Below are 15,146 nucleotides of genomic sequence, written 5' to 3' on the forward strand. Positions count from 1 at the left end.
GTAGGAACATTCTTTTTTCATATCCAAATCGAAGCAATTAGAAAATGTGAAGAATTTTCAGAAATTGACAAATGACGCACCAATCGAAATCAAGACCGTTGATTATAGCAGGTCAAATCCATCGACGGCCAATACTGCATCAGATTACACATCCTGTCTCAGGACGCCTTCAGTTATGCTTTACTACAAAGCATATTTATAAATTTCATCCGCCTTCCTAATTTTTTCAGTAGTATTTCCTCAATCACTCTCTCTACATTTCTACACTCTCGAGTTCGTGTTTTCTCCACACACCGAGCCACTCGTCGATCTTGTTACGCTCGGATCTCAGGGTTTCCCAGTTGCATCACTCAATCCGCAGCAATGGCGAGTCATTTTTTTATGTTTTATGTCTGAAGTTGATTTTGTGTTTTGTTTATTAGATCTGGTATCGGAAATTTTTGCTTATTTAGATCACAGTTTATGGGGGAGGTGGGGATTGTGATGTGTTTTTTTTCCTTCTCAATTCACGCGGAAGATGCGTAATCTGTTTGGATTTTTAGACTGATTTGTTTTCTGAGATCTGACCTAATCTGCGATTGTTGTTCTATGTTATGAACTTTGATGTTGGTGCCGCTGCAGCCGCTCAGACTCGAAATCAAGGTACTGAGAAACATTTAAATCGAGGGCTACTGTTTTAAATAGCGTTGTTGTAATATGTGCGTGCTTGTGACTGGAGAATTTGTTTTGATGCTGACTTGAAATCTTTCCACCAGAGGAAACTTGCTCAAAGATCAGAAAGAGTGAAATGTGTGGATCTGCACCCATCGGAGCCATGGTACGCATCTTGTGCGATCAATCTATATTTCTTTTACATTCCTTAGTTGCTGCTCCTGGCGTTTTATGTTAGGAATGGATAAATGATTCTTGTTATTTCCCCATTTATTTAATTGTCTCTTATTTTTTTAAACGTTTAAGCATCCTACTACTTCATTGACATCCCACTACAGCATCTTTTTGAGGTTTCCTGTGCTTTCTGGTTGAGATGTTTGAACATAAAAAGCTTCACTATTCTCTATTGGTCAAATTTCGATGGGGTTTACTTATTCATAATGTTTGTTCCTCACAGGATGTTGGCAAGTTTGTATTCAGGGACTGTTTGCATTTGGAACTATCAGACCCAGGTGTGTAAATTGTAGCTGACATTATTATTTATACGCTGTGACTCATGAATACTAGTTTCTGATGAGTGTTTGCTATTGAATCTCGCTTGGATGTTGTGTATTTTCCATTTACTTTCTAAACTTAGTATGGATTAGATTATTGTTTGAAATCTTCGAGAATTTGGCCGAATCATGACTCTGATCCTACACACTGATGACAGTAATTTGTTAGCTTGATATTAGCTTTTCAGTTTACGTAATATACAAGTTTTCTGCTTTAGGAGGAAAGTTTTGAAAGGAGATAAATGGACAAAGAATATTATTTCTCTTTAGTGTGTATCTGTATGAGAACAGTGTGAATTATGTAAGGAATTACAAAAGAAATTCTTTCAACAAAGATGTGAATTGGGTAGGATTGGTCGACGAAATATAAGTCTAAGACTGAACTTGGATATACCTCAGAACAACACATTTTTGTTACCATGAGACATATTGACAGCCGCTGATAATTTGATTGGACTGAAGTTGGAATGGGTGCACTTGAAGATATGAATGATTTAAAAAATAAATGTAACCCATAATTACCAATTTTGTTGTGCTCTTGAAGCTTTCTCCAAGTTGCTGTTGTCTATCTTTTGAGGGGGTTTAAAGCCTAAATGACTTTTTAAAATGTTATTTTTTGTGTTGCAGACAATGGTGAAGTCTTTTGAGGTTACGGAACTACCAGGTGCATGATTAGAATTGAATGTTATTTATCTTTTACAGTTGAATAACATTTTCTATTGTAACAAGGAGCATTTTCTCATGCTCTATCCTACCGTTTAATCTCACAGTTAGGTCTGCGAAATTCATAGCACGCAAGCAATGGGTTGTTGCTGGTGCTGATGACATGTTCATTCGTGTGTACAATTACAATACGATGGATAAAGTCAAAGTGTTTGAAGCTCATACTGATTATATTAGATGTGTGGCTGTTCATCCCACTCTTCCATATGTTCTGTCATCCTCTGATGACATGCTCATAAAGCTTTGGGACTGGGAAAAGGGGTGGGTATGCACTCAAATATTCGAGGGTCATTCCCATTATGTGATGCAAGTAACATTCAATCCAAAAGATACCAACACTTTTGCAAGTGCATCGCTTGATCGGACAATTAAGGTACAATCTGAATGCTTTTTCGATGATCCTTCTCCAGATTTTTCTTACCTTGACCTCAATATTTTAGCCAATAATATTTATTTTTGTAGATTTGGAATCTTGGAGCCCCAGACCCAAATTTTACGCTTGATGCCCATCTGAAAGGAGTCAATTGTGTAGATTATTTTACTGGTGGGGATAAACCTTATCTAATCACGGGTTCTGATGATCACACTGCTAAGGTTTGTACATATGTTTCCTTTCATCTTCTGTTATATTCAGGGTTTTAGAACAACATATGAAATCATGTGCAATTTATGCCGAACAGGTTTGGGATTATCAGACAAAAAGCTGTGTCCAGACGCTAGAGGGTCACACACACAATGTTTCTGCAGTTTGTTTCCACCCTGAACTTCCGATTATAATAACAGGCTCTGAGGATGGTACTGTCCGTATATGGCACGCTACCACATATAGGTAATTCTTTGCTATAAGATGGCTCTATACTTGATAGTTGGAATATGCCTACGTCTATTTCTTTTACCTTTTCTGCTGTAGAAAGTCATCTTCAAATGTTGCCAAAGTATTCTCATGATGTTTGTCATCTTGCAGACTTGAAAACACATTGAATTATGGTCTCGAGAGAGTTTGGGCAATTGGTTACATGAAAGGTTCAAGACGGTAAGCTTTTGTGCTGTTAATCTAATGTGCTTCTGAGGCTTTTTTGATGAATCTGAAAGTCGGGTATTGATACTGGCAGTATTCGCCCTTGTTGATTCACTAGTTATATTTGGCTAAAATTCCTTTACACACACCTTGTTCAAACATGTTAGTACAATTTTAAAGCTTGTTTCTGAAAGAAGCAGTTGTGAATTGTGATAAGCCTTCAACTCATTTTCCAACCTGAACAGTAAAGACTCCCATTCCAAAATCATAGTTTTTTTGTCATAGCATATTAGCTGGTGAAGATAAATCCTTTTGGTGAATTATGTCTTGATTTTTATTTTACTTGTGGATATATATCTTACTGATGAATGCAGGGTTGTAATTGGCTATGATGAAGGATCCATCATGGTAAAGCTCGGTCGAGAAGTACCAGTCGCTAGTATGGACAATAGTGGAAAAGTCATTTGGGCTAAGCATAATGAGATTCAGACGGTTAATATTAAGAGTGTTGGAGCTGATTATGAGGTAACACTTTTGCTGGAATTTAACATATCGGTTTTCAATCAAATTGATGTTCTCAAATTACTTGGCGTTTTTCCCAGGTAGCTGATGGAGAAAGATTGCCGTTGGCTGTTAAAGAATTGGGTACATGTGACCTCTACCCGCAGGTGATTGATTATTCCTTGATTTGTGAAAGCTGTATTTTGTAGTGATATTTTTAAGTGTGATTACATATTATGGTATTCAGATCTTGATACATTCTCAATAGAGCCACTTTTTTGTCTTTATGAATGTTATTGTAAAGAAAAGTTGATGTTTCATCCATTTACTTTTAAAATTTTATTTGGTTATTTTAGTTCTATGTTGTTTTGTGTGGTCTAAAAGTGAAACCATACGGCCATTCTATCTAGCAAGGAAGCTAAATGATCTTCCTATTGCCTTTTTAGAAGAATTTTTCAGAGAAAATTTCTGAAGTTAATTTCTTTTAATGATTGGGGCGGAAGAGGAGTTCTAAAAAGCTGTTCGTTATCTTCTTGGTGCCAATGTTTCAAATATCGAATTCCATTCAGCTATAACAATTACTCACGACTCTGTGTTTTGGAATATTTACTCGAAATTTTCTTGTACGCAGAGCTTAAAGCATAACCCCAATGGGAGGTTTGTTGTTGTTTGTGGAGATGGCGAATACATTATTTACACAGCTTTGGCTTGGAGAAACAGATCATTCGGCTCTGCGTTGGAAATTGTGTGGTCAACTGAAGGAGAATATGCCGTTAGAGAAAGTACATCAAAAATTAAAATCTTCAGTAAAAATTTCCAGGTTTTTCTTCTTCTTCCTTCCTTTTCATTATTCCTGAGCGAAATGGAAAAGTCACTGAAGCGAAATGGAAAAATAAACTGCGATGGCTTTTTGTCTCCCCCTTCTCTTATTTCAAGTTTAAAATTCTAAACATTAGTCTGGTTGGAAATCATATGGTTTGTCCACTATCATAACAGTAATATCACATTTTTCAGGAGAAGAAAAACATCCGTCCCACATTCTCCGCGGAGCACATATTTGGAGGAACTTTATTGGCAATGTGTTCAAATGATTTTATTTGTTTCTACGATTGGGCTGAATGCAGGTTGATACGACGAATTGACGTGAATGTCAAAGTAAGAAAGTTATAGCTTGAGTTATAGTATGCTTATGTCTCTAAGGTGGCAATATTGATTACGAAAGTTAATTTATCTGTCTCTTGGTTACGTAATCCAGAATCTTTACTGGGCAGACAGCGGGGATATGGTGGCTATTGCGAGTGACACATCATTCTACATACTCAAGTTTAACGTAATTTTTTTTTGTTTTTCTTCTGATTCTTATGAATTTACATGGTGGTTCTTTCTAGTGAAGTTTAAGCAATCCGATTTGCTTTTTGTTTTGCAGCGTGATGTGGTTTCTGCCCATCTGGATAGTGGAAGATCCTCAGATGAACAAGGCGTGGAAGATGCTTTTGAGCTTCTTTATGAAATTAATGAACGAGTAAGGACTGGACTTTGGGTTGGGGATTGTTTTATTTACAACAACTCTTCCTGGAGACTCAATTACTGCGTAGGTGGTGAGGTATGTTGTGATTTTTCAAATAATCTTATTATCATTATATTCCGTTTCTTTCTTCCTTGAGTAAGAAAGCAACGATTATCTTTGTGACTTTGTAGGTGACAACAATGTTTCATTTAGACCGGCCAATGTACTTACTTGGATACCTTGCTAACCAGAGCCGTGTTTTCCTCATAGACAAAGAATTCAAGTTAGTTGTTCATTCAAAATTTTATAATTAGCGTGTGTTGATTACATTTGTTATTCGCGTGTTTTGATCACATTTCACATTGGGAGTGGTATCAGAAATATAGTGTTTTTGTTAATTGTGTCTATTGATCTATTTGCAGTGTTATAGGATATACTTTATTGCTCAGCTTGATTGAGTATAAAACTCTTGTAATGCGTGGTGATCTGGAAAAGGCAAATGAGGTTTTACCATCAATCCCAAAGGAGCATCATAACAGGTTTGCCACCTCTTCATTTTTGTTATTATGGTTTCTTAAATCTTCATGCCATATGCATGACTGACTTTTATAACTTACTAAAACCTATTTGTCTGTCACTGTCATTAACAGGAACAACTATAGCTCAAATTCTAACATTATTAATTTCACATTACTTCTGCATGATGCCATGACACTTCAATTGCTTTTCTTCGCCATTTTTCTCTCGAATCAAGATCCTGTGTTTGAAATAAGAACTATATTGCATGGGTACGGGTACTGGTACCATATTGAATACAATAGACACAATGATGCTATAAGTTTTGAAAATATAAGACACGATACGACTACGATACAATAATTATTAAAAAATAAGTATAGTATAAAAAATAAAAATTGTAGAGATATATATGTTTTTGTAAATATATTGTATGGATATATATATATTTATGTAAATATATACAATGTATAACTTCAGAGTAGTGATTTAAGAAGAAAAAGTGATTCCGTATCCTAGCTGTGTACAAGACGTATCTGACTGGTCAAACCCAAAAAATTCAACGACACGGATTTTGCCGTATCCTACACGTATCAGCGTTTCATTTCCGTATCCTTGTTGTACGCGTGTCCGATACTTCCAAAAAAAATAAAATTAGGAGCCCGTGCTCATAGGATAAGGATAATGTTCCTTAACTTGCTGTTTTTATTTCTCAGCTTATGTGCCATTTCTTATCTGGTTTTGATTTGCGGATTCTAGAACAGTTATTTTAACTTAATTCTGGATATCAATTAATTTTGTGCCCAGTGTGGCTCGTTTCTTGGAATCCCGAGGAATGATAGAAGATGCCCTAGAAGTTGCTACTGAGCCGGATTACAGATTTGAGTTAGCCATACAGCTGGGTAAACTAGAGATTGCAAAGGTAAATGACTCGTTTATTTTGTTTGCATGCACTTGAATTATTACGATATTATCTCTCATATTTTGTACTTTGGTGAATGATTCGGTTCTTTCAAACATTTTCTACACAGGAAATTGCTGCAGTAGCTCAGAGCGAATCTAAATGGAAGCAATTGGGTGAATTAGCTATGTCTACTGGAATGGTATGCACTCCACCATTTAGCCCTAAATTAACATGCATCACTTCAGTAATTTTAAAGCTGATATTTCTTAAGTTTGATGTAATGCTTTATATTTGATGCCTTGAGTTTTGTTAATGCACAAATTATTTAACATCAGCTATTGAGGAGAGACCTTCAAGCCCCAAACAGTCACCATTACAACTTTCCCTTTACCTGTAACATGGTGAAGTATTGTCGATAACAGGCAATGGCAGTTATAGGATGTCTAGTTTACCCTCTCTTTTTAATTTTTAGAAATGAAGATGTTATTCATGCATCCTTTACCCGGAAGAAACCTTACTAAAAACCACAATTATCCATATCCTTTATATCCCGTCCAAATGAGACAGATGGAGCCCAAATTAGAACCCTATAACGCACAATGTTATTTTTTAGTTTTCAGTCGAACTGAAGTTTGACGCTAGGAACATTAGGCTTCATTTCAACTCAATGAACATAAGGTTTGAGCAGTTCAACCTGAATATGAAATACAAATGTCGTTTTACTGATTTGACTCATTTGCACAATGAGATATATCCTCATGGGAAGGTGGACCAAATGACTTCATGATAATGTATATGCACGAGAGGCGAGAGCATACGACGTTTTCCTTATCCCCCCTCTATCTTTGTTGATTTAATGAGGTGCACTTGTAAATCCATTTGGTACTGGATTCAAATGCTTTTGTTGATTATTGCAGTTAGAGATGGCTGAAGAATGTTTGAAGCAAGCAAATGATTTGAGTGGTTTGTTGCTACTCTATTCTTCTTTAGGAAATGCTGAAGGAATTGCCGAACTTGCATCTCTTGCCAAAGAGCATGGGAAAAATAATGTTGCGTTCCTCTGTCTTTTTATGTTGGGTAAACTGGAGGAATGCCTTCAGCTATTGGTTGACTGGTAACTCTTTTTGATTGTATCTGGTTGTTGTTTTTATTTGTTGCCTTGATTCATATGAGTACAAAATTGTTTCCAGCAATCGGATACCTGAAGCTGCATTGATGGCTCGTTCTTACCTCCCAAGTAAGGTGTCAGAAATAGTCGCGCTTTGGAGAAAGGACCTCGGCAAGGTTGCTGTCATTTTATATAAACTGTATATTTTTTTAATTTATAAAAATTGCTGTTTAATGGAGTGTAAGAGGGTTATTGGTTGATTGTGCTGTTTGATCTGATTCTATGATTGAATGCAATTGTCAGATTAATCAAAAAGCTGCTGAATCTCTTGCTGACCCTGAAGAGTATCCAAATTTGTTTGAAGATTGGCAGATTGCGCTTGCTGTTGAAGCTAAAGCTGGTGAAACACGGTATCTATTTATGTTTGGCAGATGAATTTCTCATACTCACTATTCAATGGTACATATTATAGTATAAGAAGTAGAAATTTGACCACATATTGTGATCGTGATTTTTTTTTCACTTTTTTTAATTTGAAAGGCTAAGTGTAAATTTGATCCAAGTGGGATGTAGTATTTGGCTTTATTTTTTATTGTTTGGAGTTTCCTTGTCTAATGTACTGAGTTTGGGACAAGCTTTATAAGTTAATGTATGAAGATGAGCCCGAGAGGAGTTCATATCAACTTGTTTTCCATGTAGGGGTACATATCCTTCAGCTTCTGAATACGTGCACCATGTTGATAGATCAACTGCAAGTCTTGTAGAAATATTTAGAAATATGCAAATGGATGAAGAAGAACCACTGGAAAATGGAGACTTGGACCATGAGGTAGAGCAGAATGCATCTTCTTTGTTCCGAACTATTTGTCGATCCAATAATTAGCACTTTTTGCACTTTACAGAAAACTAAAGATGATATACAAGAGCATCCACTCGTTAAAAATTTAGTAGTTTTGTCTGTAGCTATATTCTGTCAAGTCTTGATTGTGGAATATTTTTTAAAAATAGGTATCTGCTTCACAAAGGATTTCCGGCCTTTCTAATATTGAATGTGCTAGTTGTCCGTTATGCATCTTGTGGAATGAAAGGGATGTTTAGGTCTATTTTATGTGCTTAAGGTTTTTTTAATTGTTCGATAGCATTTGGCTGCTAGAATTCTTTATATATGCTGATATGAACCTGAAAAATGTTGCATCAATTTTTTAAAATTTTTAGTCTCTTATACTATCGACACTCAGGAGTTGGTGTTTTTCTTTTCCAATTTTGTATAGGCTGCTGAGCAGAATGGAGATGAAATGAAAGACGAGCAAGGTGAAGCACATATAGAGGGGCATGATGAGGGCCAAGATGAGGCTGTTGTGGTGGATGCTGACTCTACAGATAGTGCTGTACTCGTTAATGGAAATGAAGCAGAGGAAGAGTGGGGTACGAATAATGAAGGAAAACCATCAGCCTAAAAGCAATTGGTTGTGCCGTGTGAAATTCCTAGTTTTGATGCTGGTGATTAATTGAATTTCTTTTAGTTGCTTCGTAGACTACCAATTTTTGTAGTGTTTATGCAATCTTGTGTTATCAATTATGTATTCATCAGGATCCCATATGCATCTTCTTATCAATACATAGAGTTTTAGTAGCCAGCAAACATTGATTACTAGTGTGAATAAATAACCTAATGTAAGTGGGATGAGTTCCCTTTTGAGAGAAAGCATACTAGTGTTTGAACTGCTGTTTTATGACATATCCTTTAGTTTCTTGTGGAAATGAGGTAAAATGGAGATCATGTATGCTCATGCGATATCATTATCTATCTTTGATTATGGTGTTTCTTCACTACCATGGACGCCATATATTTTAATGGCACTTTCATTTCATGATCAGTTGCAAGATCTTTTTCTTCGACCAGTTTGGTAATATGCTTTCCATATGAGTCGTCGTATCATATTGCTTTGGCAACTTAATGTAATTTTGGCTGGAAAGCAAAACTTAGGTGCAGAAAAATTATATAATGAAATTTTATATTATTTTTATGTAACAGTTTTAATCCTATAACAACCTAATCTTAATTTTCCTTCCTTTTTGTCTGAGTTGACAGTGCTTACACCACATCATTAGGCCCTCTGAAGACATATGGCTCCAGCGATGTATAACTTCTCAGGGTAAGAATCGAGGCTTTTTATGAAATGTATTTTAGTTGCAATTCTTTCATTTGTCAGATACCAAATATATATTAATTTGCTACAAGGAGGTATAGGAAGTGATTTTCTATTTTTTGGTCTACTTAATCTGAAATGTATAACTTTTGGCGTTATAAATTTTTTTACTGAATATACTACTGCTGATGACATTTTCTATATTTTGTGCACATTAGGTAAAAAATGGATTTGAGTACAGTTTTTCTTATTAGTTATGGTAAAAATTGATTATCGCAATTTTATACACCGTGAATTTGATGCCTAATTCTTGTTAGGAAAATCAAAACATTTGGTCAGCTGATTTGATGTAACGCTTGATCCTGAACTTATGCTATTCATTCTTGTTGAAAATATGTATTTGTTTGAGCAATATGCTGAATCACATTCTCGGATGTTCTCAGAAAATAAAACATTCACGAGTGTGTCAAATCATTTCACTTGTGTTTCAAAACTCAGCAAGCAAATACTTATTGGACTAGGGATATCTAATTTTACATTATTTCTCATAGTTGAGGCTGACTCTGTATTTAGATGGCCCGTTCTGTTTTGTCGTTCGTATAAACGAAAGATTTCTCCTAATCTGGCATGTGGCTGACAACCAAGTTTGTATTCTCATAGACCTTGAAGCACTTTCTCATATTAGCTACTAATTTAGTTTTTTTATGTCGCAATTATTGTTTCATCTCATTTAAGTAGATAGAGTCGTGACACGTTCGTACTCGTATAACGATCCCTATTACTTTGATACTGTGAGAGAATTCATCTGTGTCCCCTCATCTCTTTGCGCACCGATGTACGAGTCTGATTCTTGTTCCAGGTACTTTTGAGGTCGCCTGGAGTAGTTCATATCTGGGGAATAGTGTCTTTTCTTCCTGTGGTGTGATAAGCACAACGAATTTTGTTTCGTAATCGTAGCAGGCATACAAGGTGTAATTTCCAGTTTTTATTTAAATTATAGTTGTGGACTTTTTTCCTACTTACTACATACTTGTTAATACCATTTTCAGTTTGGAATGATCGCTTGCTACTGCGATTTGTGAGTAATAGATACAAATAGAGGTAGTAGTATTGATATGATTCTTCAAAAACGAAAAGCAAATTATTAGTACTTCACGTCCGATCATATTCGTATTAAGTATTGCGTGCTTGATTCCATATGCTTGGTTTTAGTTGGACTTCGGTCCCTTTTTTTTTATATTAGAGCGCGGATTACTGTTTTTTTCCTAAGAAAATTATAAAAAGCAAAAAATATTCTTCCTTTTATGTCATTCCAAATATGTTTCATGTCATGTCCATATCCATTTTTTTTTTTAAAAAATGGTATTTCATGTATCTCCAAGTTCAGAATTCGTTTAAAATGCATGAACGTAACTCATCGAACAGTGACAAGTAATTCGGTTCCATAGTAGCTTTGACGTCCAACGAACGCTCTTAACCCATGTTTCGCTCTACATAGACCATAGTGGAGGAATTTCAATACCACATAGAACAATCATCTCAAAGAGTGAGTATGATACCGAATATAAATATAAAACAATTAAGAGTCCGTTTGGTTGAAAAGATCAATTTATTAAAAATAGTTTTAAAAAACAAAAAAAAATACTTTTTTTAAAATGATAGTATTTGGTTACAAAAAATGTTTTAAAAAATATATAAAAATGTGTTTCTTTTTAAGAAACTAGAATTTTTGGCTTTTGGGTTTTTTGTTCTACTTATATTTAAAAACTAAAGCAAAAATGGCGACCCAGGATCAGAACCAATGACGATTTTATCTTTAGCTGCGTTCTTAAGCTCAAGTAGGATTTCTTCCTTAACCATTCCATTGTGTTTGTATTGATAGCCATTCAAATTTTTATAAGTGATTTGGATCTATGGAGATGTAGATAGGTTTGAAGTTGTCGCCTTTTGCTTTTCTATTTTCTGTGAATTTATGAGATGATGAAATAATTAATCATCTAAAGCGAAGGTATTTATATCATTAAGATTTTTTCCCGGCTGTTTCTGTGTATAGATATAATAAGAAAGTATACGGGCATCCCCCTGTCTGAAAATATTAGCCTCTTGTTGCTTTGGGTGCCTACTTCTGAACATTTTTTTGGTATTTGCCTCTTATCCATGTTTACCGTGAGTTGATCTTGAAATTAGAGAGCATGATTTTGTCATTGGATAAATGAGGAAACGCGTCTCCTCATCGGTGAATTATTTCCGGTATATACAGTTTGAAACGAGTGACCCTGCCTTATTCATAATTCTCTTCTGATCGGCTCTTTTTTGTTTCTTGGCAACTTTTTCGTTATTCCAGCGTATTTTTTCTTCTATTTTTTTCAATTTAAATGATGGGAAAAAATTGCCTTTTTATGCTTTTGATGGTTATGGTCAAGTGCTTGGCATTCTACTTGTATTGAGGAGCTCTTTTGATGGAATAGGACATGTTTTGAATTCAAATGATTATCTGATCTGCTGGCGGTGATTAAGTTTCCCCTAGCAAATATTAAAAGAAAGTTGTGGAGGGAAATATAATTTTTATATTAAATTTATTTATTAAGATATATTTTTCTTTCTTGATATGATATTTAATATTTAATTATGATTTGTTTTTCTAGATAATTATGTTAAGATGTTATTGTGATATAATATCTTTCTTAAATTTAATTTCTTATTGATAAGATTATGTGGAATATTTGGTTTTACTTTTCTAGTATTATCTTTACGATAAAGATCTTCTAGATATAATATTTATGATAATGATTTACATGATATGATATTATTGATTTTGTTTCTAATAGAATTTTTGTATATCATATTTTATAGATTTCCGTTAAGATAAATCATTGAAGAAGAGACATTTATAAATAAGAGATGTAGCTTCAAAAGCAGAGTGAGAGAGAGAATAGAAAAATTCAGAGAGTTCACGTGTATGATTTTCTGTGGAAGAGATTTTCGTGAAGGGAGTTTCGTAGAGATAGTTTTTCGTGGAGGTGATTTTCGTTGGAGTTTTTCGTGGGAGATTTTCGTGGTGCTCTCATATCTCAATCATACATACTTACACGCACGTCATGAAAAAGTCAGAGAAATAATCCTTCGAGTGACGTGCTGTTTTGAAGAGTGCAGATAGCGGGTGTTGCCTTGAATATTGAAACATCTACAGACAACATCCGTAACGAAGTTGGCTGAAGATCGTTTTCGTGGCTCCTCTTTTGGCATCACGTTTTTTGCTTTCTTGTCGACGTTTTAATACTCGTGGTTATTTTAGAAAGCTTTTATTTTCTCAACGTGTTAAGGAAATTGATTTTTTGAAAATCAGTAGTGATAGATTTTTGTAAACGGTTAAATTTTCTAGTGATTAATTTTTGCCCTGAAGCACCGCACAAGTATGAACTTGTGCAAATTTAATCTTGTACATCTATTTATTTAAAGTCAATTTCTCTTCAATATTATGCTGCATGTTGTCGTAAATGTTGTAATATTTAGCACAACACTTAATTCTGATAAAACACGAATTTACTGTCTTATTCTACTATTGATATATTTATACACATATGTCGAACAATATTTCTTACAAGTTGAAATCCTCGACTCTGAATATGGATAAGTGGATCATAAGATTTCTCAAATGTTTAGCAATGTCACTCCGTGATTATCTTGTGGAATTTTAGCTTGCATGCCATCGCAAATAGAATTGATAATTAACAGAAGGTTGATTGTAGTGGAATTTGTTGAGAGTTGAGACTGCAAGATCTGGGAGAAAAACCTCGTTAATATATGTCGACTTCCTTCACTGTTGGATAAGCTTGGAGAAATATGTATATTAACTGATCAAATCTAGTATATGGGAGAAATCTTAACGTTTTTGCAGTCCTCGTTACTGCAAAGATCTGAGCATCACTTGGGCATTTCGAGGCAAGTGCAACTTCATGTTGGTCGCCGGCAAGCGTTGTCAGCCGGAGCCGTGGCTCTGAGTTTTGTCCCGACAAGGTTGAAGAAAGTACGAACTATTGGTTCTCTCTATTTGGAAGATAAAGCTGGTTTTTTCATAGATTCAAAAATGTCAACCACTTCTCTCCCTATTTCTGCTGGAACAGGCAGTGATATCTTACTAGATTCTAGTGGTTCGAATGACAATTATAATGGTGTTAATGGTGATGAAGGTGGTGGAAGTGGCAATGGTGGCAAGACCATCTCCAATCATGGCCCCACATTGGTGCAACACCATTGTGGTGCCATGATTTTTCACTCCAATCCAGCACCAAAACTGGCGCTGGATTGGAGCAGCTCGTAGAGCTGCTCCAACATTGCTGCGCCACAATTTTTTTTTATTTTTTTTAGTTTTTAATTTGATTAATTTAATATAAGTGTTTAATATTTAATTAATTGATATTTTTTCGAAATTTTAATTATAAAATTTTTAATATTCTGATTAGAAATTAATTAAGTGTAAAAATAAAAACTAAAAAAAACACAGATTAAATTAATAATACGTTAAAATGGTACAAATTACGAACAAAAAACAACAAAAATTACGAAAAAATAAACAAACCACGACAACTAACAAACCATAAAATTACGAAACATAAAAAAAATTACGTCAAAAAAAGATTTTTAGTAATACGGTAAACCAGACCCCGATCCTCCAATTATATTAATATCGATTATCATTATATTATCAAATTATAAATAATTAACATAAAACAGAAATATTAATACTGAAAAAAAAAAGAATATTCTTGGAATATTCTATTGTAGCGTAAAATGTAGTGCAATGTGGTTGGAGATGATTTTAGTGTAACACCAATGTAGTGCAGTGGATTGGAGATGGCCTAATGATAATGAAGATAAGGGTGGACCAGGTGAAAATGATGGTCACAATGGTGGAGATGCCAAGAAAGTGGGCATGTCAATGTCCCAGAAACTCACACTCGGGTATGCTGCCTTGGTTGGAGTTGGTGGTGCAATGGGCTATATTAAAGGTGGAAGCAAGAAGTCATTAATTTCAGGTGGACTGTCAGTTCTTGTATTGTATATTGTTTACAATATACTTCCAACAAAACCTGTTTTGGCGTCGTGCTTCGGCCTTGGTCTATCGTTTTCTCTCCTCGTAGTGATGGGTTCTCGCTTTAAGAGGTCAGCAAAGATCTTTCCAGCTGGTGTTGTCTCCTTGGTATCCTTAGTCATGAGTGGTGGCTATTTGCACGGAATATTACATAGTACGCACTAATCATGCTCAAAGTATGTTGTTGGGTCCAACTATACATGTATCCGGCAGTTTGTTTCCTGGTCTGTGACCTTGTCACTTGTCGTCCAAAATACAGATACGAGGACTTCACATTCTTTGCATGTCAGGTCTCTGAATTTGCGAAATTTGCTCTTGTTTTGTTAAAGTAATAACAGAGAGGTGGGTTTGAACTCGTCTGTAATATGTATCTTATAAGGTGGATCTGATTATATTTGATGCAACTGTAGCTGTTAAATGGA

General features: G+C 35.0%; 2 protein-coding genes across 4 annotated transcripts; both read left to right on the forward strand.

The window, feature by feature from the left end:
* Positions 1 to 212: 212 nt before the first annotated feature.
* LOC140832852 (coatomer subunit beta'-2) lies at positions 213 to 10,707 on the forward strand. 3 transcript variants are annotated; one of them, XR_012118171.1, is made up of 26 exons: positions 213 to 366; positions 622 to 642; positions 756 to 817; positions 1,109 to 1,163; positions 1,833 to 1,869; positions 1,976 to 2,301; positions 2,391 to 2,522; positions 2,609 to 2,757; positions 2,893 to 2,961; positions 3,321 to 3,471; positions 3,549 to 3,614; positions 4,079 to 4,267; positions 4,462 to 4,602; positions 4,703 to 4,777; positions 4,874 to 5,050; positions 5,146 to 5,237; positions 5,377 to 5,493; positions 6,278 to 6,392; positions 6,502 to 6,573; positions 7,292 to 7,488; positions 7,565 to 7,658; positions 7,786 to 7,892; positions 8,182 to 8,311; positions 8,754 to 8,982; positions 9,575 to 9,638; positions 10,492 to 10,707. XR_012118171.1 is itself a non-coding variant. In XM_073197109.1 (26 exons), the coding sequence occupies exons 1-25, from the start codon at positions 364 to 366 to the stop codon at positions 9,592 to 9,594; spliced, it is 2,751 nt and encodes a 916-aa protein (XP_073053210.1). In that variant the 5' UTR covers positions 213 to 363; the 3' UTR covers positions 9,595 to 9,638; positions 10,492 to 10,707. The 3 variants fall into 3 exon arrangements, 2 of the variants coding, with proteins under 2 accessions (XP_073053210.1, XP_073053201.1); XM_073197109.1 differs by having other exon boundaries at positions 8,754 to 8,907; XM_073197100.1 differs by lacking the exons at positions 9,575 to 9,638; positions 10,492 to 10,707 and having other exon boundaries at positions 8,754 to 9,233.
* A 771-nt stretch (positions 10,708 to 11,478) lies between these two features.
* On the forward strand, positions 11,479 to 15,146 carry LOC140832863 (uncharacterized). Its single transcript, XM_073197123.1, has 3 exons — positions 11,479 to 12,175; positions 13,238 to 13,844; positions 14,493 to 15,146. The coding sequence occupies exons 2-3, from the start codon at positions 13,504 to 13,506 to the stop codon at positions 14,887 to 14,889; spliced, it is 738 nt and encodes a 245-aa protein (XP_073053224.1). The 5' UTR covers positions 11,479 to 12,175; positions 13,238 to 13,503; the 3' UTR covers positions 14,890 to 15,146.

Source organism: Primulina eburnea, chromosome 1 (assembly GCF_022965805.1).
Source record: "Primulina eburnea isolate SZY01 chromosome 1, ASM2296580v1, whole genome shotgun sequence".
NCBI lineage: Eukaryota > Viridiplantae > Streptophyta > Magnoliopsida > Lamiales > Gesneriaceae > Primulina > Primulina eburnea.